A 21,169-nucleotide genomic window follows, 5' to 3' on the forward strand; every position below is an offset into this window, starting at 1 on the left:
GCTAAATCTATTAAAAAAATAAAAGTTAAAGTAGTAATTGAAAGAAAAATGTTAAATTAAAAATAAGTATAATCTTTTTTTCTACCCTCGCAGACTATATTGTATGGCAAACTTTTAGCAGCTAGGCAAAAAATAGCCAGTGAGAAGGATATCCCACCAGCTGTATTAGCTACAAACAAGGTGCTTGTGGATATGGCTAAAATTAGGTAAGTTTTTTTATTTTTTAAATTATTTTCAGAATTTATATCCAGACGTTTCTGATATATGATAGGACACATTGATGAAGTAACTGAAACAGTAAAAAAAAAATCTTTTTATGGAATACATTGAGGTTGAAGATACTTGTTGACCAAAAACCCAATTTTTTTTTTTTACCCTAAATGTTTGTATGCACGTTTGCTCATCACTAGTAGTAAGGACTTGCTTGGATAAATGAGAAAAAATGCTTTGAGTCAAGTTAAGGGAATAAATATTCTCGTTTTACATTATGCCTATACAAATCATTCTGTGTTATCTCTGAATAAATGTTTAGACCTACTACAATTGAGAATATGAAACAACTTGATGGTGTCTCAGAGGCGAAGGCTAATATGCTTGCACCCCTTGTGGAGATTGTGAAGGAATTCTGCCTCGCCAACACTTTGAAGGTATTGGACATTTATATATTTGATTTTTGTTGTGCATTGTTCCTCTCACTTCACATAACATTTACTAGTAGGGGGATTACTTTCAAACTTCATACTGACAGACAGTCTGCCATTAATTCACCTCTATTCTATTCTCATGCATAATTAATCAAAAATTTCTAAAAGGTCAATGAAGGTTTATAGCGCCCATTAAATTAGTGTTGACTAAATTGATGTCCCACTTGACTAGTCAGTCCAATGACAATTCATTCTTGCTTTCAAAATCTTTTATTGGATTTTCAACTTTAATAGGGAGAAAAGGAGGAGGGGGGGAGGGGAGATGAGGGGGGGGAGGGAAAGGAGGGGAAGGTGGGGGGGGGGGGATTGGGTAGGAAGAGGGAAAGAAAGGGGGGTAGGGATGGGGAAAAGGGGGAGGGAAAGGTCAAACCCCCTGACAAAATAGGGGTGGGGGGGGGGGGAAACAGAACCATTTTCACATTTGAAGTGCATAAATGTAGAAATTGCAGGAACTATGTACAGGTACAAAAACATAATAGTAATGAACTTGTGAAATAGCAGTAGTATCACAAACGACGTGAAATTTGACTCTTTATGAGTCGAAGAGAGCATCAGAAGCAATAGAACTTTTTTGTGATATGTGTAAAAGCAGTAATAACACAAAACAAAACTTTTGCACAAACGACGTGAAATTTGACTCTTTATGAGTCGAAGAGAGCATCAGAAGCAATAGAACTTTTTTGTGATATTTGTAAAAGCAGTAATATCACAAAACAACGCAATATTTGACTCTTTATGAGTCGACAACAGCACCAAAACAGTAGGACTATTTTATACTTGGCAAATGGAGCATGAACTTGACTGGTGTTCAGGTGATGGGTGTGGGAAATTGCTGATCCCATCTGGACCACTTTTTTGCGAACTTTAGGTACTGGTTATTGGCAAGACAATTAATTCTTGAATAAACTTTATGCATGTTTACTTTCAGGCTGGTTCACTTAATGTTTCTTGTCCAAATTTACCAACCATTGTGGCTGTTCCAAAAAGCTCAGCGTGCCTGGCACTCCCAGAGTCTCCTCGTACTACCTACTCCTTGTTTCAAGAACAGCGGTTGTCCATGGTGAGTGTAACAGTCTTTTCCGGTAACGAGAATTCTCTGCACTATGATAAAGAAGCCAATCTCATATTTACGTTCAAGCATAATTGGAATAGATTTATACAGTCTTGCCTTTAGCGTAGCTACCAGGGGGCAGAGGGTGCGGTCGCCCCGGGCCCCTTGCTCTGAGGGGCCCATTTGGAGCTTCTGCCACAGTTCTGGAGCTTCTGCCACTGTTGAGCTCCACAGTAGTGCAGGGAGACATGATCTCCCTGCACTACCGCTGTCTATAGACCGTTGAAAGGGGGGAGACATAGGAACATATGCCCCCGGGACAGTGAATGCAGGCATTGTACCTGAGCCGCCTCTGTCAAACTGCAGACACATCTACATTGCACGCTGTGTGGACTGTCTACAGAAGAGACGTCAGAGCGCAGGGCACCAGCTTCTTCCCCCAAGAGAGGAGCAGGACAGTGCACAGGATGGTGCTGTAAGTAGGAGCTCAGGCTGCTGCCTGCACCTGGGACGGATGTGTCTGCAGTGAGGAGGGGCAGAACACTGCCTGCACCCGGGGCTGGAGGTGTCTGCAGTGAGGAGGGGGAAGGATACTGCCTGCACCCGGGGCTGAAGGTGTCTGCAGTGAGGAGGGGGCAAGACACTACCTGCACCCGGGACTGGAGGTGTTTACAGTGAGGAGGGGGGAAGGACACTGCCTGCACCCGGGGCTGGAGGTGTCTGCAGTGAGGAGGGGGAAGGACACTGCCTGCACCCAGGGCTGAAGGTGTCTGCAGTGAGGAGGGGGAAGGAAACTGCCTGCACCCGGGGCTGCAAGTGTCTGCAGTGAGGAGGGGGCAAGACACTGCCTGCACCCGGGACTGGAGGTGTTTACAGTGAGGAGGGGGCAAGGACACTGCCTGCACCCGGGGATGGAGGTGTTTGCAGTGAGGAGGGGGCAGGACACTGCCTGCACCCAGGGCTGGAGGTGTCTCCAGTGAGGAGGGGGAAGGACACTGCCTGCACCCGGGGCTGAAGGTGTCTGCAGTGAGGAGGGGGCAAGACACTGCTTGCACCCGGGACTGGAGGTGTCTGCTGTGAGGAGTGGGAATGACAGTGCCTGCACGCGGGGTTGGAAGTGTTTGCAGTGAGGAGGGGGCAGGACACTGCCTGCACCCGGGGCTAGAGGTGTCTGCAGTGAGGAGGGGGGAAGGACACTGCCCGCACCCGGAGCTGAAGGTGTTTACAGTGAGGAGGGGGAAGGACACTGCCCGCACCCGGGGCTGAAGGTGTCTGCAGTGAGGAGGGGGCAAGACACTGCCTGCACCCGGGACTGGAGGTGTCTGCTGTGAGGAGTGGGAATGACAGTGCCTGCACCCGGGGTTGGAAGTGTTTGCAGTGAGGAGGGGGCAGGACACTACCTGCACCCGGGGCTAGAGGTGTCTGCAGTGAGGAGGGGGCAAGACACTGCCTGCACCCTGGGCTGGAGGTGTTTGCAGTGAGGAGGGGCAGGACACTGCTCCCCTCCTGACAAGTCCTGAATGGGTTATTTTCTTGTGTTTGATTTCTTGCATATGAAGCACAGTAGATTTATGGCAGTTCAAATCGGTGCAGCATCACCGGATTTGTAGAAGACTTCAAAGCAGGTGCCATAAATCTCATGGTGATTCAGATAGAGACTGACATGAGTGGTCAGTATCATGCACTGCAGCGACAGAGGTCAACCTGGGTGCTGGACAGCACGGATTACAATATGTCTCTTTCTCTTTCCCTGTTCATATACACATATATATATATATATACACGTTTTGGCTCTACTGAGAAACCTTTCCAGGCAAATTTTCTTCTTTACATGAGTAATATTTTACCTCCCCTCTCTTCCTGATAATTTGTGCAAAATGTAAAGCGCTGCGGAATATGTTAGCGCTATATAAAAATAAAGATTATTATTATTATTCTATTTCCCTCTTTCTGTCTGGTCCCCTCTTTGGGTCTTATGGGAGCTAATGCTGGGGCCAGTATAGAGTGTGATAGCTATTGTGGGGGCCATTATACAGTAAAGTTTAAAGGCTACCATGGGGGCTGTCATGAATGGGGTTTATATACAGTGTGAGGACTACTGTGGGGGCTTTTAGACAATGTGGGGCCATCATACAGTGTGGGAGTTACTGTGGGGGCTGTCATGAACGGGGTTTATATACAAAGTGAGGACTACTGTGTTGGCTTTTAGACAATGTGGGTGCTACTGTGGGAACCTGTCACCCCCAAAATTGAAGGTGAGCTAAGCCCACCGGCATCGGGCTTATCTACAGCATTCTGGAATGCTGTAGATAAGCGACCCCCCTCCCCCGATGTATCCTGAAAGATGAGAAAAAGAGGTTAGATTATACTCACCCAGGGGCGGTCCCACTGCAGTCCGATCCGATGGGCGTCGCAATCCGGTCCAGGGCCTCCCATCTTTGATGACGTCCTCTTCTTGTCTTCACGCTGTGGCCCCGGCACAGGCGTACTTTGTCTGCCCTGTTGAGGGCAGAGCAAAGTACTGCAGTGCAGTGCAGTGCGCAGGCGCCGGGCCTCTCTGACCTTTCCCGGCGCCTGCACACTACAGTATTTTCCTCTGCCCTCAACAGGGCAGAAAAAGTACGCCGGAGCCGCAGCGTGAAGACAAGAAGAGGACGTCATCGTAAGAAGATGGGAGGCCCCGGATCGCCCCCCCCAGGTGAGTATAATCTAACCTCTCTTTCTCATCTTTCAGGTTACATCGGGGGCTTATCTACAGCATTCCAGAATGCTGTAGATAAGCCCCTGATGCAGGTGGGCTTAGCTCACCTTCGATTTTGGGGGTGACAGGTTCCCTTTAATGAGTGTGGAGGCTACTGTGAGTGCACAGAGGAGACATTCTACTATGTAAGGGGCACAGTGATAGCATTATTATGTGTGGCAGTAAGAGGATTCCTGTTTTTGTATCACACAGCAGGTGCAGTAATAGGGACACATACGGCAGCAGCAGCTCATTATTGGGGTGACAGCACATTGATGCATTTGTACAGGTTGAGAATAGATGGGGACAGGTCTTTGCTGTAATCTCTGAAGACAAGTTGTGGTTGAAAGGTGATGTCTGAGTAAGATGGAAAGAACATCTCCTGTAAGTGATTATCTCTAATTGTATTGTAAAATCTTATATATATTCTGCGGGACTGGTATCTACCATTATGACGTCACCGTATGGCGGTAATATCAGTATTGGCCTTTGTATAGAGTTTTTTTTCAGTTAGGCAGGGTTCACATTGCGTTGGTGCAGTCCGTTCAACGCATGCGTTAAACTGACTGCACCAACGCTAGTGCCTTTTAAAGATCGCATTATGCGATCGCAATAGCACAGATGCTCCACCTACGCTATCAGTAACGGACCCGGAAACGCTGCAGCCCGCGTTAGAGGGTCCGTCACAGAATGACGGCACATCGCTAACGCTGGCCGATTATGACATGTGTTAGCGATACGCTACATAGTGGCAGTCAATGGGTGCGCTAATGCATCCGCTACATATCGTTAGTGCCGCTGTGTAACGGATGCCGTCAGCGCATTGCCATTGACGCAATATGAACCTGGCCTTACAGCAGGGTCATCTGCTGAGCTTCCAGAATACCCACGACTAGAGTATGTCCCCTGAGTTATAATCAGGGTTACCAGTTAGAGGCCCACTCAGATATTTCGCCCCCACGAGCTGAACTCTTAGCTACGCCTCTGAGTCCTGCTCATCGTTATTGACACCACTTCATTTTTTTTATAGACTGTACAATATCTTCAGAAATAAATGGAAATGTATCAAAGTTATATCCTCAGGATTTTTAAATTAGTGGTCTAAAGAAATAAAACAATAAGGGTATGTTCACACGTTCCTGATTTCCATCCTTTTTTTTTTCAGGACTGAAACCGCAGCTCTTTGCAGAAAACGCAGGTCCTTTTTTTGGTGCTTTTTTGGTGCGTTTTTTGATGCGTTTTTGATGCGTTTTTTGATGCGTTTTTTTATGCAGTTTTCTATGCAGAGTCTGTGTGTTTTCTAGGAAGTTTTTTAGGGTTAAAATGGCTGAAAATACCCTAACCCTACCCCTAACCCTACCCCTAACCCTAACCCTATTCTAACCTTAGTGGAAAAAAAAAAAATTCTTAATTTTTTTATTGTCCCTACCTATGGGGGTGACAAAGGGGGGGGGGTGTCATTTACTATTTTTTTTATTTTGATCACTGAGATAGGTTATATCTCAGTGATCAAAATGCACTTTGGAACGAATCTGCCGGCTGGCAGATTCGGCGGGCGCACTGCGCATGCGCCCGCCATTTTGCAAGATGGCGGCGCCCAGGGAGAAGACGGCCGGACGGACAACGGGAGGCCGGGTAAGTATAAGGGGGGGAGATTAGGGCACGGGGGGGGGGCATCGGAGCACGGGGGGGGGCATCGGAGCACGGGGGGCATCGGAGCACGGGGGGTGGGATCGGGGCAGCCACACTCCGCCCACGCACTTCCGCCTGCTTCCCCGCACTTCCTGCTGCAGCGGTTCGGCACCACAAACCGCAATAAAACCCGCAGATATATTTTTGATCTGCGGGTTTTACTGCGGGTTTGACCTCACAATGGAGGTCTATGGGTGCAGAACCGCTGCGGCTCCGAAAAGAGAAGTGACATGGTACTTCTTTTTTACCGCGGCTATTCAGCGCGGCTTTTTTTCCCGATTCCCGCATCATGTGCACAGTGGTTCCTGTTTTCCATAGGGTACATTGTACTGTACCCTGCATGGAAAACAGCTGCGGAACCACAGCGGCAAAAACGCTGCGGTTCCGCAGAAAAAAACGCACTGTGTGAACATGGCCTAAAACGTTTTTCAACTTACATGTTGCAATTTCAAAGAAAAAACAGATTGTGCAGCAATAAAGGCACCCGTAATTAATACTTCGTTGCACACCCTTTGGCATTGATGACAGGCTCCAAAGGTTTCTTGTAGCCATCAATAAACTTCTTGCACTTCTCAGCTAGTATCTTCTTTCATTCTTCCTTTGCAGTTCAGCTCACCCCAAAGATTGCTCGCCATTTAAAAACAGTCCATTTTTCTTTCTCCTTCGTCTCATTGGGGGACACAGGACTGTGGGTGTATGCTACTGCCGCCAGGAGGGTGACACTAAGTAAACTATGAAGACGAGACAGGGGCAACGGACCCTTTTGAAGGGGTCCGATCTCCCCAAACCAACAAACGGGCGAGCACGTGGAGTGTCGCCTCCATGTATCCTCTCCCGCAATGTGGGACAATATGCCGGACTCAGGCCCTGACCACCCCAAGGTAGTGAAACCCTAGGCTGCACAGGTGCATATGGGAGTCCTTGCGGCCCCCACTGCATCACCAATGCTGAGGCTGCGGTGATGGAAGGAGGCGGACGGTCCCTCTCATCTCCTGAAGGGATGATGGAGTTAGGGTGTCTGCACCGTACTGAGTTACAGCCCTCCCTTCTAACCTTAGATCCACGGGGCTGGGAGGTCTCCTGCTGCAGTGCTCTTCAACTGCCAGTTTTCCGGATCTGCGGGGTCTCTGGCCTTCGGGCGCTCTCTCCAGTCCCGCCCCCGTATTTTTGGGCGGGCTCCAGAAGTTTGGACTTCGCCGCGTCAGTCCTCTTTATTCACGGGCGGACGCTGGGAAATTTAGCTTCTGGGGTGCTAGGCCTCAGGCGGAAGTCCTGCCCTCATCGTTGCGTCTTTTTCCGGCGGGTCCGCCCCACTTACTATTGGGCGGATGCCAGGAGAGGTAGCGCAGGTCCTGAAGAGACAGGCCCGGCATCAGTGGCTCCGCCCCTTCAATTGGGCACGCTTTTTCTTTTTGAACCTGTGTTTGGAGATATTACTGGTGCTGCGCTCTGGGACGTGTTCCATAGGACGGACTCAGGACTGGGGTAGGTGCTGCTCCCTCCTGCCGGGCATCTACATGTTCCTTTACCTGCGCCTTATACAAATTTGTTCCAGACTATACCAGCTAGCAGGCTCAGCATGTCTAGAAGGACCAAGGCTCATACGGTTTTATATACCTCATAACTTACTTGTCGGTCCGCTTTTACGCATGCCCAAAGCAGTCGTCTCTGTGAGGCCTGCGATTCCGAACGCACCCAGGAGCCCTCCCCTGTAACTGAGCCCAGTGTGTCAGGACCCCCAGAATGGTCCTTGTCCCTGTCACAGTATATGGCATCCCTCACTAAGGCTATTGAGTCCCTTCAAGCCCCAGTTAGGCCCAGGGACAGTGTCTCTTCTGTTTTGGAGGAGTCCTCCGTCTCACAGGAGCCTCCGGCCTTCAGGGGCAGCTCTCTCACTAGGCAGACGCGTCAGAAACGAACCCACACAGCGTCACCAGGTCCGGCTGGTGCTTCTGCATCCATGAGGTCTGCCTCTCGCTCTCCCTCTCGCTCTCTCTCATCGGCAGAGGTTAGCGAACAGGGTTCGGATTACAATTCTTAGGGGTCCCTCATTTTAGAGGCGCCTAATCACCAGGAGTCCGCCCACAGTCTCATTGAGGTCGTCAACCAAACCCTGGGGGGTAGAGGACGAATCTACCTTGACTTCCGGTCATAAGGTATCTTTTAAGCGGACCAAACAGCCCCATAGAGTGTTTTGTACTCATTCTGAGTATGAGGATTCGGTACAGCACCACTGGGAGCGGCCGGATAGGCGCTTTTCAGGGCAGAATACTCTAAATAGAAGATATCCTTTCGCCCACGAGCTCTGTAAGAAGTGGGCAGAATCCCCTTCGGTAGACCCTCCCATATCTCGCTTGGCTTCTAGGACTTTATTATCACTTCCTAATGGTTCCTCTATCAAGGATCCAACTGATCGTCTTATAGAAGGTCTGGCAGGTTGAGTATTTGAGGTCTCAGACTCAGCCCTCTCACCCTCCTTTGCGGCGACTTGGGTAGCCAAAGCCATGATATCCTGGTCAGAGTCTTTGATAGGATAAGGATCTGACTTCAGAAGTGACTGAGATTTCAAATCAGATCGCCCTAGCTGGTAGCTATCTGATTAATGCATCCTTGGATGCGGCAAATTGTGCAGCAGTGGCCGCCGCAAAAGCAATTTCAATTAGAAGGGCTTTATGGTTGAGGACATGGCGGGCAGATGCCACCTCAAAGAAGTCCCTTACTGCTCTACCCTATCAGAGCGGTCGATTATTCGGCGAAAAATTGGATCAACTCATTTCTGATTCCACAGGAGGAAAAAACTATTTTCTCCCACAGCAAAGGTTTAAGCAACTATTTTGGCGCTAGTTTCAGGGCCTTTCGCAACCCGGGGTGGACCACAGCGGCAAATCCCGCTGGCCCACGTCGACCTAATCAAGACAGAGATCGTCGGGTCTCTTAAAGAGTCAATCTATTGGGAAAAACGCGTTTCCAGCAGCCCAGATCAGGGGGATCTATGTCCCACAGATTTTCAGCCAAATAACTGGAGGCAGGTTCAGGCCGACTCCAACAGAATAGGCGGCCGCCTGCTCCGGTTTCGCCAGGTCTGGCTTGCTGTCATTCACGACAGATGGGTAAGAGAACTAGTGTCCTCAGGGTACAAGATAGAGTTTACCAGCCACCCCCCGAGTCTTTTTTTTTCTCTCCCGGCTCCCCAGTTTGGAATCTCTGGTTCGAGCCTTGCTCAAGGCTGTCGAATCTCTTCGTCGCAGTGAAGTGATTTTTCCAGAGAACGAGAGATTTCAAGGGTTTTATTCCAGTCTGTTTGTCGTCCCCAAAAGGGACGGAGCGGTAAGGCCCATTCTGGACCTGAAATATTTGAACAGGTTTGTCAACATTCGTCACTTCCGAATGGAGTCTCTCCGCTCGGTCATTGCGGCTATGGAAAAGGGAGAGTTCTTGGCTTCAATAGATATTCAAGACGCCTTTCTTCACATCCCCATATTCCCTCTGCATCAAAGATTTCTACGCTTTGCCATAGGCAGCCTTCACTTCCAGTTCCCAGCCTTACCTATCAGGCTGGCCACTGCCCCCAGGGTGTTCACAAAGGTCATGGCAGCAGTAGTGGTCATACTGCATTCCCGAGGCATAGTCGTCTTGCCATATTTAGACGATCTTTTAATCGAGGGTCCATCTTGTCGAGACTGCGAGGAGAATCTCAGCATTACGCTGGATACTCTTTATCGTCTAGGGTGGCTGGTGAATTTAAGAAAGTCATCCCTTGTGCCATCTCAGAGGGTCTCTTTTCTCGGTATGATCTTCGACACTTCCCGAGGCTTGACAATTCTTCCCCAGATCAAGACCCTGGCTCTCCGGCAGGAAGTAAGGGCTCTTCGTCAGCCACTCCCTCATACCATCCAGTTTTGCATGAGAGTCTTAGGAAGGATGGTAGCAGCAATAGAGGCAGTTCCTTTTGCGCAGCTCCATCTTCGCCCCCTCCAACATACCCTTTTGACGTTTTGGGACAGGAGTCCACGCTCTCTCAACCACATGTGCCGCCTGTCTCTTCAGGTCAGACAGGCTCTCGCATGGTGGACAATGTCATCTTCTCTGCAGCAGGGGAAGCCGTTTCCCCCAATCCATTGGCTGGTAGTCCCGACCGACGACAGCCTCCTCGGGTGGGGAGCAGTGTTTCACCACCACACAGCCCTGGGGACATGATCTTCGCAGGAGTCAACCTTTGCAATCAACCTTCTGGAGATCCGGGTGGTTGGAATGGCTCTACAACATTTTCATCCCCTCCTGGCAGGCTGCCCCGTCCGGATTCAATCGGACAGCGCCACGGCTGTAACATACAGTGGGGCAAAAAAGTATTTAGTCAGCAATAGTGCGAGTTCCACCACTTAAAAAGATGAGAGGCGTCTGTAATTTACATCATAGGTAGACCTCAACTATGGGAGACAAACTGAGAAAAAAAAATCCAGAAAATCACATTGTCTGTTTTTTTTAACATTTTTTTTGCATATTATGGTGGAAAATAAGTATGTTAAAAAAACAGACAATGTGATTTTCTGGATTTTTTTTTCTCAGTTTGTCTCCCATAGTTGAGGTCTACCTATGATGTAAATTACAGACGCCTCTCATCTTTTTAAGTGGTGGAACTTGCACTATTGCTGACTGACTAAATACTTTTTTGCCCCACTGTACATAAATCATCAGGGGGTACCATGCACGAGGTAAAGCAATTCCTACTCTGGGCCAAGAAGAACCACTCGGTGATCTTGGCGGTTCACATTCCAGGCAAGGACAAATGGGTGGCGGAGTTTCTCAGCTGTCAGGGGCTGGCATCCGGGGAGTGGGCCCTCCATCCCGACGTTTTCCGGCAGATTTGTCAATGCTGGGGGTCTCCGGATGTGGACCTGATGGCCTCGGGGATGAATGCCAAGGTACCCAGATTTGTCGCCCGATATCGGGATCCACAGGCATTCACAGTGGACGCATTAGTTCTACCCTGGAGCCATTTTCGTGTCCCGTATCTATTTCCCCCTCTGGCACTGCTTTCGAAGGTAGTCAGGAAGATCAAGTCAAAGGGGATCCCGGTAATTCTGGTTGCCCCAGATTGGCCCCGTCGGCCATGGTACGCAGGCTTAATTCAGCTACTCAGCGAGGCTCCCTTCCAGCCGAGATCAGGGCACACTCCACTCGGGCAGTGGGCGCTTCCTGGGTGCTTCAGCACCAGGCATCGGCAGAACAGGTTTGCAAGGCAGCAACCTGGTCCAGTCTGCACACTTTTTTGCCAAGCACTATAACATCCATACTCAGGCCTCTGCAGATGCAAGTCTGGGTAGAAGGATCCTACAGGCAGTGGTAGTACACCTATAGGCGGTAAGTGCCTAGGGGTTTATTCCGCTGAGTCCTTTTCCCACCCAGGGACTGCTTTGAGACATCCCACAGTGCTGTGTCTCCCAATGAGACGAAGGAGAAATATGGATTTTTGTGTTACTCACGCTAAAATCCTTTTCTCCGAGTCGCTCTTTGGGGGACACAGTTCCTACCCTGTTAGCCAGATGGCTTCCTTTTTTATTTACCTTTTTTTCTTTTGAATTTATCAGCCGGTGGGGTTATTCTAGACATGTTGTTCCTATATTAATGCTGATTTATATTTTACTCTCCTTCTGCTTTTGCACCAAACTGGGTCTGCCTTCGGCCAGTGTCAGGGTTTTTTTCTATGTTTACTTATTGTCAGCCTCTAAAATCTCTTAATAATTGTCTGATTTCATGATCCCTGTGATACGGTCAAGGCCTCCAATACCAGACTCAGCAAAGCAACCCCACAGCATTATGGATCCTCCACCATGCTTAACTGTTAGGGTGTTCTTTTCCTTATAAACTTCATGATGACATCTGTAATCAAAATTGTTGTTTTGCATTCCCAAAAAGCTTTATATTTGTTTCATCTGTCCACAGAACATTTTCCCAGGATTGTGGTTTGTCAAGGTTCTCTTTGGCTAAGATCAGTTCTTCTTGTTTTTTATGTCTTTTCTTCAGCAGTGGTTTCTTCCTTGGCCTTCACCCATAAAGCTTTGCATGGTTTAGGTAGTGTGTAGTGTATGGTACTTGTTTAAACCATGGCCCCAGACTGTTCCAGGTTGGCCTTCAGGTCTTTAAATGTTTGACGAGGTGTTTTTTCCACGATTCGCACCAACCTTCAAAGACTTCTCTTGTCAATTTTCCTCTTTCCCCCACATCAAGGGAGATTCTTGAAGGTTCCATGCTTGGCAAACTTCTTAACATTTTTCACTGTTGAAACTGGGATACCAAGGCCTTTTTTGGAAATGGCCTTTTACCCATTGAAAGTATTGGGTTTGCTAATAATAGCAGTTCTGATGTCCTGAGACAGCTCCCTTGTCATCACCATTGTGAAAAAGGAACCATGTGGCTTTTTAAAACACTGAAGTCATCATTCATTGGCTAATTCATGTCACACAGGCGCCGACAATTAATCACAGGTAATTCTCATTTGTAATTTACCACAGGTGGGTCAAAATGTGTTTCCATAATAATTTAATGTAAAGAGTTGCAATACCCATGTCACAGCAAGCTTTAGGTTTTTCTATTTTTCCCTCCATTGTTTTTTGTTTTAAATTATTGTTTATCATTTGCTCTTTTGTATTTAACACGAGTGCTCTATTTAAAAAAAAAAAAAAAAAACTTTTGCTTGATTCATTTTTTAAGGAGATACTCCAGATTATGTATTTAAACTTCATGGGTGCCAATAATGAAGAATAGGACTGTACCTATTAGCATCGTAGAATCATAATTATCACTTTGAAAAATGGTTTTAGTTGGGCCAGATAAATTGTCAGAATTTCTGTGGCCACCTTAAATAAGCACTACAACCATTTTTTTTGCATATATAGAGCAGGATTTTATTAGAAAAATAATGAAAAGGTTCTGTATGTAACTAATGTATAATTTTATTTGTTGATGTACCATGTCAGAGTTGACTGCTATGTTGATTTGTATTTTAACTCTACGATTCTCATAAAAAGGTCATTTAAAGTTATTAAATTGCTTTATTTAGTTAGGCTACTTTCACACTAGCGTTTTCTGCAATCCGTCACAATGCGTCGTTTTGCAGAAAAAACGCATCCTGCAAAAGTGCTTGCAGGATGCGTTTTTTTCCCCATAGACTTGCATTGACGACGCATTTGCGACGGATTGCCACACGTTGCATCCGTCGAGCGACAGATGCGTCGTGCTTTTGCGAACCGTCGGGAGCAAAAAACGCTACATGTAACGTTTTTTTCTCCTGACGGACCGCTTTTTCCGACCGCGCATGCGCGGCTGGAAATCCGCCCCCACCTCCCCGCACCTTACAATGGGGCAGCGGATGCGCCGGAAAAATGCATCCGCTGCACCCATTGTGCAATGCAGCAAACGCTAGCGTTGGAATCTCTCCCCGACGCATTGCGACGGGGAGATTCCGACGCTAGTGTGAAAGAAGCCTTAGCGTGAAAATAAGCAAGCTTGCAATTGTCTTGCTTTTTCTATCTTTCTTTCTCCTGCAATGAAAGCTTACATCTTGCCAAGTGTACAGCTTGTTTCTATGGAGTTTGACTACTAGAGCCTGGTCTAGTATGCAGTAGTTACATTCCAAGAGATGCGTTAACTACTAACGTAACTTCTAACATAATGAAAGTAAGGAGACTGCAGAGTTGTGAGGTGCTAAAGAGACAACCTTAGAATACCCTTATAAGACAGACTACATTTCCCATGATGTCAGGGTCTCATCATAATTCTGTTGATTCTTGCTAATGGCAGCTGATCACATGACCCATCTTTCTATGATAAGGAAGGGGGGGGGATGTACTGTGTAGTCCCACTTTTAGCTGAGATTAAATAAATTACACAGCTAGAAAATTGTTGTTGAGCAAGCATTATGTATATGTAGAGAAAAACAAATGTTCAACTGCTTTAAATCTTTCTTATTCATATTATTTTCTTTACGTCCCAATTTGCCGTGATATGCAATTAGTATGCAGTATTTCAAATCCCTCTGTAGATAAAAAAAATAATCTAAAGGTTGCCGTGTACCAACGATAAATTGGCCAAGCCTGTCAATCTTGTGTTTGGATGAGGTCCTGCTGAAAGAGAAATCTGGTGCGTTTTGATTTTAACATTTAGGTCCGATATTCCTCCTGGAGATGAGCCAATCCCAAGGTTTTTTTTTTTTTTAATTCAAATAAATTTTTATTAAGAATAACAAGGCAATTAACATGTTACATTTACATTTTCAATATAGAGTATTTTCCCCCCCCCCCTCCCCCTTCAAACAGCCCCCTTCGATCCCAAAGCCCCCCACCCCCACCCCACAAAGCAGCTCATCTTGTTAATTACTACCATCATTAAAACAATAGAGTATCTAATCCCTCAACCATTCGTATAAGCCACACTTCACATTACTATCCCATAGCAATCCATGGAGACCACATTTCATTGAACGTTTCAGTTTTCCCTTTCTTCTTATAAATCCCTTTTTCTAGTGTCAGGCCCTGTTTCACATACTGGAGGAACTCTCCTCTTGACGGCGGCTCTTCAATCCCAAGGTTTTTAATTGTGGATGATTTTACTCTCCTTTTCTAAAGGGTTTGTAATAAACTGCTTCACGTGGAGGTCAGAAGGAATAGTTGTTGGTTGAGCTACCATATGGCCAACTTCTATTGATGTGTATGGCCAGCTTTACTGTGATTTAATGGTCATCACTGATTTCCTCCACCATGGGCTCTGCAGGATAGAAGAATACACAAGTCACACAGGAGCATATGGAGTAAATGACATATAATCAAAAGCATTTTCTCTGTTGGGGCTTATCGAATACACTAACACTAATACAAGTACAAAATGTCACATGGCAAAATCTCAGTGAATATGAAACCCATGAACATCTTGTACATTTTACATTTGTATTTCAAGTGTATTGTTTGTATTTTTCTTTTCAGCAAAAAATTGCTGATACCCGAAGTATAAGCTTGACAGCTGTTGGCATGCATTTATGGCAAGCACTGAAAGCTGGTTATCCCCTTGATGTGCAGCGAGCTGGCTTGACACCTGCTATACAGAAGACAATTACAGAGATCATTAAAGGACCAACCATCAACTCAGGTCAGACACAAAAATAAATCTTTTTAATTTTTTTTTTGTTTTCCACAGACTGATCACGTCTTCCATACATGCACAATGCACCGGGCAAGGAGTTGTTGCCAAGCAAGCAGCTTATATCGTCGGCTGTATATTATTGCTGCAACAGCTAGTATTGATGCTTGTACCATTCCTGTCTATTTAGTCCTCTAGATACTGTTGTCAATAGGGACCACAGCATCTTAATTGTTGCGAGAGGCAGTGGGGGCTCCCTCTTTCACTTCTTCAGTGTCCCCGCAGTCTGATCGCAAATTTCCGATGGTTACTATGGTGTTGTGAGGGCAGACAATGGTCTCGCAGTCTGCTAGATACAGAAGTATTGCAGTGTGTCAGACTAGCAATCAGACCAATGAAAGTTAACATTCCATAGGAGGACTAAGTAAAAAAAAAATATATATATATATACACAAGTACTGTGGTGAGGGGTTAAGCTAACTTCTGTAATGGGCTGGCTTTTATGCGAACATCCATAGAACGGCTGCAAGGATGTCCACCTTATCTCCACCCCAGGGTGTGATCTGCGGCTTAAGTAGCTGGCCTATAAGGGCAGCAGGGTTCAGTGTCTGGAGAGGAACACTCCAGAGAAGTGTTTGTGTTTTGCTTAAACCTGAACCATGGGTCTTGCTAACCCTGAGCAGGCTGATGCTCCGTTAATACAAGGATTGTGCCTATTGCTACGGTTTGGTTTGCTGTTTTTCCCAGAGGGCCGTGTTTACTTTGTGCTTCAGCTTGGTTTATGCCGCATCTAAATAAATCAAGTGCATTCTCTTAGCCGCAGTGTTCCCATGTCTACCTCCGTGTACAGCCGAGTGAGCCGATCTACCACAGTACATAAAAAAATGTTGTTATCCCAGTAAAACTACAAGCTATTTTTATGGTAGAAGAAACGTAAACAAACAAAAGGGCATATAATTATCACCTTATCCAAAACAAGCTATACAACTGTCATATTTAAAGGGAACTGTCAACCCCAGTGTTTTTAACAAAAAAAGCCACCTTGTGCAGCACTAAGGCTGCATTCTGTCGAGGTGGCTCTTTTTTTGTGCTCCCTTCCAACGCAGCAATATTAATTTTTATAATTTTAACGCCATACGTTTAGTCTGTCCAGGGGGCACGTCTTTTTCCCCGGACGCAAACGCCTCCCAGCCATCAGTCAGCCCCTCCGTGCGCCTTGCACCGCCTCCTCTAACTTCAGTAATGTTCCCAGCGCCTGTGCTGTGCTTTTCTTTTTCGGGCATGCACCATTTGCGCTGCCCTTCGACTCACATCATCTGATGGAATTTATCTCGCGTCTGCGTGTGCCCGAGATCCCGCCCAGCAGTGTGTTCTGATTTATTCACACTGCGGGGCGGGATCTCTGGTATGATGAATTTCATCAGATGATGTGAATCGAAGGGCAGAGCCAACGGCGTATGCCTGAAAAAGAAAAGCACAGTGCAGGTGCCGGGTACGTTACTGAAGATAGAGGAGGCGGCGCCTGACGCATGGAGGGGCTGACTGATGGCTGGGAGGCGGTTGTGTCCGGGAGAAAAGACGTGCCCCCCGGACAGACTAAAGGTATGGCGCCAAAATTATAAAAAATTAATATTGCTGCGTTGGAAGGGAGCAGAAAAGAGCCACCTTGACAGAATGCAGCCTTAGTGCTGCACAATGTGGCTCTTCTAGTTAAAAATGCTAGAGGGGGTGACAAGTTCCCTTTAAATAATACTATGGGCACAGTTAAAAAAAAAAAAAAAAAAAGTACTAAAAATGCTTTTTTTCTCTGTACTGATGTACAAAATATTGAATAATTATTAATAAATTGTCCCTGCACAGTATGACCCAACAAAGCCCTTACTACACAGTAAGATGTAACTACGAAGCCCCTCACACAGTATGATGTTCCCTCAAATTGTCACCAGAGGCCCCACGCCATATGATTTCCCTTCACAGCCCCCTTACACCGTATTATGTCTCCAGAATTTCCCACAATGTACTATCCATTAAAAAAAAAAAAATACAGCTATTCGTCCAACCCCTGTTCCCCCGCTGCTCCAGTCTTTGCTGCGTACTGAGGCACAGCTGGCACTATATAGTGACATCATCGCGCCTGCTGGGCTCTGAAAAGCACAGGCTCAGTGATATAGCAGGAAGGTGACTTTGCCCTTTTCCGGCATTATTTTCACCAGTACCTGCATCCCGAAGAAAGTGAAACGCTGGGCAGGGGGTGGTTGCGTGCTGAGCTGTGTAATTTGAAAAATGGGGTCACTTTTGGGGTTTTCTTCTTTACTTGCACTATAGTGCTTTTCAGATGGCATCAACAAGCTATTCTTGGAAAATAAATTCCTTTCCTTCTGAGCTCTGCTCTGTGCCCAAACAGTTTTGTATGACCACAGATGGGTTACTTGTGTGATTTCTGTTGTTCTGGCACTTGAGAGCTTTGTAAGTGGCACACCAATCTATTCCAGTCAAATTTGCACGCAAAAAGCCAAAAAGTAATTTTTGACAACTTAAAGGGAACCTGTCACCTGAATTTGGCGGGACTGGTTTTGGGTCATATGGGTGTGGTTTTCGGGTGTTTGATTCACCCTTTCCTTACCCGCTGGCTGCATGCTGGCTGCAATATTGGATTGAAGTTCATTCTCTGTCCTCCATAGTACACGCCTGCGCAAGGCAAGATTGCTTTGCGCAGGCGTGTACTATGGAGGACAGAGAATGAACTTCAATCCAATATTGCAGCCAGCATGCAGCCAACGGGTAAGGAAAGGGTGAATCAAACACCCGAAAACTCCGCCCATATGACCCAAAACCAGTCCCGCCAAATTCAGGTGACAGAGTCCCTTTAAGGTAGAAATTCGTTCCACGTTCAATAGAAATTGTTTAGCAAGTTGTGATCTATTTTCTTTTTTTCAATTTGTAAAAATGAAAAATTTGCTACTAAACAACATTTTAGTGAAAAATACGTAATTTTTTTAATTGCATGGCACAATGTTCTAAAACTCTATGAAAAACTTCTGGGGTAGGAATGCTAACTACACCCCTGCATGAATTCTGGGAGGGGTCTAATTTCCAAAATCTATTCACTTTTGAGTGTTCTCTGCTGTTTTGGTACCTCTGGTGCGCTGCTAGTTGACATGGCGTTCGCAGTCTATTTCAGCCAAATTTGCACTCCAAAAGTCAAAAAGTTCTCACTTCAGAGCCAAGATCAGTGTCAAAACAGGAGATTTTTGTTTATTTATTGAAAGTTTCGGAACAAAGAGATAACCGTTCAAAATGACAAAGGTACAAACTTTTCATTATTGGAAATGAACAATACTAGAAAAAGGTGTAGATATGGATAACTAAGAAAGGTGTATCGGAATCCACCAGTGGTTCTAGATTTAATTTTGTAATATTAATTTTATCTTTATAGATCTATCAAGTTTTCAAGCTATAAGATCTCTAGTGGCTCCTCAAGTTGATATCTACCTCATAAGGATGATGATCACTCTGCTTGAAAAAGAGAGGGCTGGTGAGCTGGAGAACAAACCACTCGGCGTAATCAATGAACAACCAAAACGGCAGACATCGCAAACAAGCAGCAAGTTACAGGACCAAGGGGACACACAACCCAAGACTACTATGAAAAACCGTGATCTTTGGATTGAAAAAAAGGTTAGCTTTTTTTAGCTGCTGCTACTTAAATCTAAGCGGGGTAATCCTCCAACCCATTTTTCATGCACCATATTAAAGAATATGGACATCACAGACTGGGCACATGCACAGAATCCTGCTCTATCAGAGAGGACACTTTGTCAGATTTACTAATGCTCTCTAATATTTAGGCAGCATAAACAGTCTGATAATGTGACAACTTTATCACAGTGGCTTGTAATGATAAATCTGGTGTACTTTGCTATAGGAACAACATATCTCTGTACCGTGTTTTAGCCAGTAGATAGAAAAGTATTACAATTTTAGAGTCCTCAGTGGTTGATACATTTTAATGGCTAACTGAAAAGGTGGTAAAATGCAAGCTTTCGAGACTACTCAGGTCCCTTCATTGGACATAGAATTACACAAAATCTGAAGAGTCACATATTTATGCACAAGAGGACACAGGAATAATGCAATAGATATGACAGGTGACGTGAAGCAGAACTATAGATGTGGGACAGAAGAAAACAGTTGTGGCCATAAATATTGCAACAGTTCATAGATAAGGAGTGTGAAAGTTTTATTGTCCTTTGATTGACGTCTGGTCCACGATTGTGATGCTCCCAAATGGTCTGAGGACATTGCTTAGTTGAGTGTGTCAAACATTGTCATAAGTTTATACACCCAAATTTTTCTGTCTCTCTGATACTTGAAGGTACCTTTTAACCCCTATCTGACCTCGGACGGGATAGTACGTCCGAGGTCAGATCCCCTGCTTTGATGCAGGGCCCGCGGTGAGCCCGCACCAAAGCCGGGACATGTCAGCTGTTTTGAACAGCTGACATGTGCCCGTAATAGGCGCGTGCAGAATCGCGATCTGCCCGCACCTATAAACTAGTTAAATTCCGCTGTCAAACGCAGACAGCGGCATTTAACTACCGCTTCCGGCCGGGCGGCCGGAAATGACGTCATCGCCGACCCCCGTCACATGATCGGGGGTTGGCGATGCGTCTGGATGGTAACCATAGAGGTCCCAGAGACCTCTATGGTTACTGATGACCGGTGGCTGTGAGCGCCACCCTGTGGTCGGCGCTCACAGCACACCTCCATTTCTACTACATAGCAGCGATCAGCAGATCGCTGCTATGTAGCAGAGCCGATCGCGTTGTGCCTGCTCCTAGCCTCCCATGGAGGCTATTGAAGCATGGCAAAAGTAAAAAAAAAAAAATGTGAAAAAAATAAAAAAAATATAAAAGTTTAAATCACCCCCTTTCGCCCCAATCAAAATAAATCAATAAAAAAAAAATCAAATCTACACATATTTGGTATCGCCGCACTCAGAATCGCCCGATCTATCAATTAAAAAAAAAAAGCATTAACCTGATCGCTAAACGGCGTAGCGAGAAAAAAATTTGAAACGCCAGAATTACGTTTTTTAGGTCGCCGCGACATTGCATTAAAATGCATTAATGGGCGATCAAAAGAACGTATCTGCACCAAAATGCTATCATTAAAAACGTCATCTCGGCACGCAAAAAATAAGCCCTCAACCGACCCCGGATCACGAAAAATGGAGACGCTACGAGCATCAGAAAATGGTGCAATTTTTTTTTTATTTTTTTTTTTTAGCAAAGTTTGGAATGTTTTTTCACCACTTAAGTAAAAAATAACTGAGTCATGTTAGGTGTCTATGAACTCGTACTGACCTGGAGAATCATAATGTCAAGTCAGTTTTAGCATTTAGTGAACCTAGCAAAAAAGCCAAACAAAAAACAAGTGTGGGATTGCACTTTTTTTGCAATTTCACCGCACTTGGAATTTTTTTCCCGTTTTCTAGTACACAACATGCTAAAACCAATGATGTTGTTCAAAAGTACAACTCGTCCCGCAAAAAATAAGCCCTCACATGGCCAAATTGACGGAAAAATAAAAAAGTTATGGCTCTGGGAATGAGGGGAGCGAAAAACGAACACGGAAAAACGAAAAATCCCAAGGTCATGAAGGGGTTAATAGTAGTCATTTCATGTCCATGATGCTGTGATCAGGCATACAAAAATGTTTGGTCACAGGTAGAATTTTTTAAATTATTATTATGTGGCAATGAGAATTCATCCTTGTTCTAAGCTTTTGCCCTGTCTCCCCCACATACAGACCCCCAGTTGGTACCCATTTGGTACATATAATTAAGTA

At 45.8% G+C, this 21,169-nt stretch overlaps 1 protein-coding gene across 3 annotated transcripts in view; it reads left to right on the forward strand.

Annotated features, from left to right (window-relative positions):
* WRN (WRN RecQ like helicase) overlaps positions 1 to 21,169 on the forward strand; it is a 234,382-nt gene that overhangs the window by 205,278 nt on the left and 7,935 nt on the right. For all 3 annotated transcript variants that reach the window (XM_069742190.1, XM_069742199.1, XM_069742208.1), the window contains 5 exons: positions 94 to 206; positions 533 to 647; positions 1,633 to 1,764; positions 15,166 to 15,328; positions 18,756 to 18,997. In XM_069742190.1, coding sequence (XP_069598291.1) covers positions 94 to 206; positions 533 to 647; positions 1,633 to 1,764; positions 15,166 to 15,328; positions 18,756 to 18,997 — 765 coding nt within the window. The remainder of the gene's footprint in view (positions 1 to 93; positions 207 to 532; positions 648 to 1,632; positions 1,765 to 15,165; positions 15,329 to 18,755; positions 18,998 to 21,169) is intronic.

The sequence above is a fragment of the Ranitomeya imitator genome, chromosome 1 (genome assembly GCF_032444005.1).
Source record: "Ranitomeya imitator isolate aRanImi1 chromosome 1, aRanImi1.pri, whole genome shotgun sequence".
Taxonomy (NCBI): domain Eukaryota; kingdom Metazoa; phylum Chordata; class Amphibia; order Anura; family Dendrobatidae; genus Ranitomeya; species Ranitomeya imitator.